Source organism: Nothobranchius furzeri, chromosome 15 (genome assembly GCF_043380555.1).
Source record: "Nothobranchius furzeri strain GRZ-AD chromosome 15, NfurGRZ-RIMD1, whole genome shotgun sequence".
In the NCBI taxonomy this organism is placed as follows: Eukaryota; Metazoa; Chordata; class Actinopteri; order Cyprinodontiformes; family Nothobranchiidae; genus Nothobranchius; species Nothobranchius furzeri.
The window spans coordinates 46,449,176-46,451,675 of NC_091755.1; the positions used below are offsets into that span (position 1 = coordinate 46,449,176).

Below are 2,500 nucleotides of genomic sequence, written 5' to 3' on the forward strand. Positions count from 1 at the left end.
AGACGAAGCGTTGGTCAGAAAACGCCGGAAAGCAGCAGAACGTCTCCATCGACTCCGGTTCATTTCTACTTCCCGTCCATTTGGCCCAGTTTGGAGGCTCGTCTTACTCGACGGGTTCTCACTGGTTCTATAAACATCTGATGCTTCAGCTTTTGAAACCCGCTAAAACCCGCTGGTTTGGGTTTCTGTCGGTTAAACTGTTCTATCAAGACTGAAAACGTCAAACCAACAACTGGAGCCGGGTTCTGATTCTAGAATCAATCCCGTTGGTTCGGATTTTCTAACATTGCTCTGAGGGCGATCTCAGAACCGGTCCAACTGTTTCTATGAGGGACGGAAAATTCCGGTCCAAACTGACGAGGATGATAAAAATATGAAAATAAAACTAACGTTTCATTATTACTAGATTAAAACCTTCAACAAAGTCGCTGCGTTTTTCCTTCATCGGGATCAAATCGGAGAACCTCAGCTCCTGATCTCTAATGTTAACTCACTTTCTATCAGCCAGCGTCAACTCTTTACTGGAAAGAGGCACGGAGGAGGGCTCAAAGCCACCACAACCAATGAAAAGCTTTCATTCAAGGTGGAATCCTCAATGTAAAGAAGACAGGTTAACAGGAAGAACACGCCTGATTGGCTCTTAGTTTCCAGATGCTGGTGTGTTCTATTCACTAGTCAGATGGCTAAAGCGGGTCCAAACACCACGTGGTTATTGAGGGGCGGAGCCCCACCAAATACTTCTTTCCATCTGAATTTCTAAACCCTGTGTGAAACCTTGTTTGTGCTTCCATTCTCACCAGACGGTGTTTATAAATCCCGGCTGTGACTCCTGCTCACCGTGACGTTTACCAAACACAATCAGACATGAAAAACAGAACAGGAACAACAACTGTTGTTGTGTTTATAAAAATGATAAGCTGTCTCCCTACACTGTGATCCTCTAGAGAACCTTGATTAAAGCAAATTTAATAAAGTTCGCATTCTGCGGGTCTGCAGGTTTGACCCAGTAGGCTATCTGCCGGTACCGAATCCATAATGAATCGGATCAAGAACACAAATCATGACCTGGTCCACTAGAGCTGCGTTCAAGTTATAAAACAGAAAGTTGGATTTATTATTTTGGCAAAACCCAAAATGTTTTTGTTGTGGAAAAACTAAAGTTAACTTTTTGTAGCTTGTAAATAAAATAAAATCAACTCATGAATTAGATTAATTCATTCGGACCCAAACGGAACCGAACCTCATCAGAACCTGTGTTTTGGTTCACATCCAGCTGATAACTGGTTCCGTTGAAGCCGAACTCACCCCAGGGTGCTGATGAACCCGTTCACGGACCCCTCGGCGTACAGAGACACGATGTCTCCGATGTGGAGGAAACTGGACGCAGAGTCCGACATCCTGGATCCTGGACCCGGACTCCAGCAGCACCGAGAAGAACCAGAACCGGAGAAAGACGCCCTGCTCCGGTCCGATATGCACCTCCGCCCCGCTGACTGCGAACCGGAACACGAGTTCTGACCTGCAACAGCTGGATCTCCACCTGCCTTCAGCCCAGCGGACCTGCTGCCGCGCTCTGCCGCATGTCGGACACCTGCGAACAGAACCGGAAAGTTCTGAGAGAGTCTCGGACCGTCTACCTGCTGCAGCCTGTGCGCGTGCCTGTGACCAGCTCTCCCTCCTCCCTCCTCGGAGCAAAGGGCAAGAAGGAGCTCAAACCCGGAAGTGAACCAAGGAGCTGATAAGTTCCGAGCGTAGAGGCTTCTGCTTCACGCGCGGTGTTCACGCGCAGGCCCAGGTTTGGTTCTGCTGCTCCAGTTGGACCTCAGAGGATTCTGAGCAGAGATGTAGAACCTGCAGAGATAACAGAAAACTCCCACGATGCATCACATCACAGGAGATTAATGATGGCCGGTCCACAGGAACCGGTGTTGGGTTCAATTAAACCCACAAAATAAAAAATGTCACTTTATAATAAACAGAAGAAATGATCTGATCAAAGAATCCTCGTTTCTGAAGATTTGTTTTTAACATCTGGAAACAAGTTTGTCTCTGCAGGTTACAGGTCTGGAAAACCAAACTCAACCGAATTAAACTAAACTAAACTAACTGAACCAAACTACTCAGAACTAAACTAAACTAAATTAAACCAATTTAAACTAAACTAAACTAAACTAACCGAACTAAACCGAACTAAACTGAACTAAACTAACTGAACCAAACTACTCAGAACTAAACTAAACTAAATTAAACCAATTTAAACTAAACTAAACCGAACTAAACTAACTGAACTAAATTAAACCAAATTAAACTAAACTAAACTAACTGAACTAAACCAAACTAAACTGAACTAAACTAACTGAACTAAACTATTCAGAACTAAACTAAACTGAACTAAACCAAATTAAACTAAACTAAACTAACTGAACTAAACCAAACTAAACTAAACCAAACTAAACTAACTGAACTAAACTATTCAGAACTAAACTAAACTGAACTAAAC

At 43.7% G+C, this 2,500-nt stretch overlaps 1 protein-coding gene across 2 annotated transcripts in view; it reads right to left on the reverse strand.

Annotated features, from left to right (window-relative positions):
* itpr3 (inositol 1,4,5-trisphosphate receptor, type 3) overlaps positions 1-1,607 on the reverse strand; it is a 55,605-nt gene extending 53,998 nt beyond the window's left edge. For both annotated transcript variants that reach the window (XM_015968843.3, XM_015968841.3), the window contains exon 1: positions 1,306-1,607. In XM_015968843.3, the coding sequence (XP_015824329.3) occupies positions 1,306-1,397 (92 nt within the window). In that variant the 5' untranslated portion in view covers positions 1,398-1,607. The remainder of the gene's footprint in view (positions 1-1,305) is intronic.
* Positions 1,608-2,500: the final 893 nt, after the last annotated feature.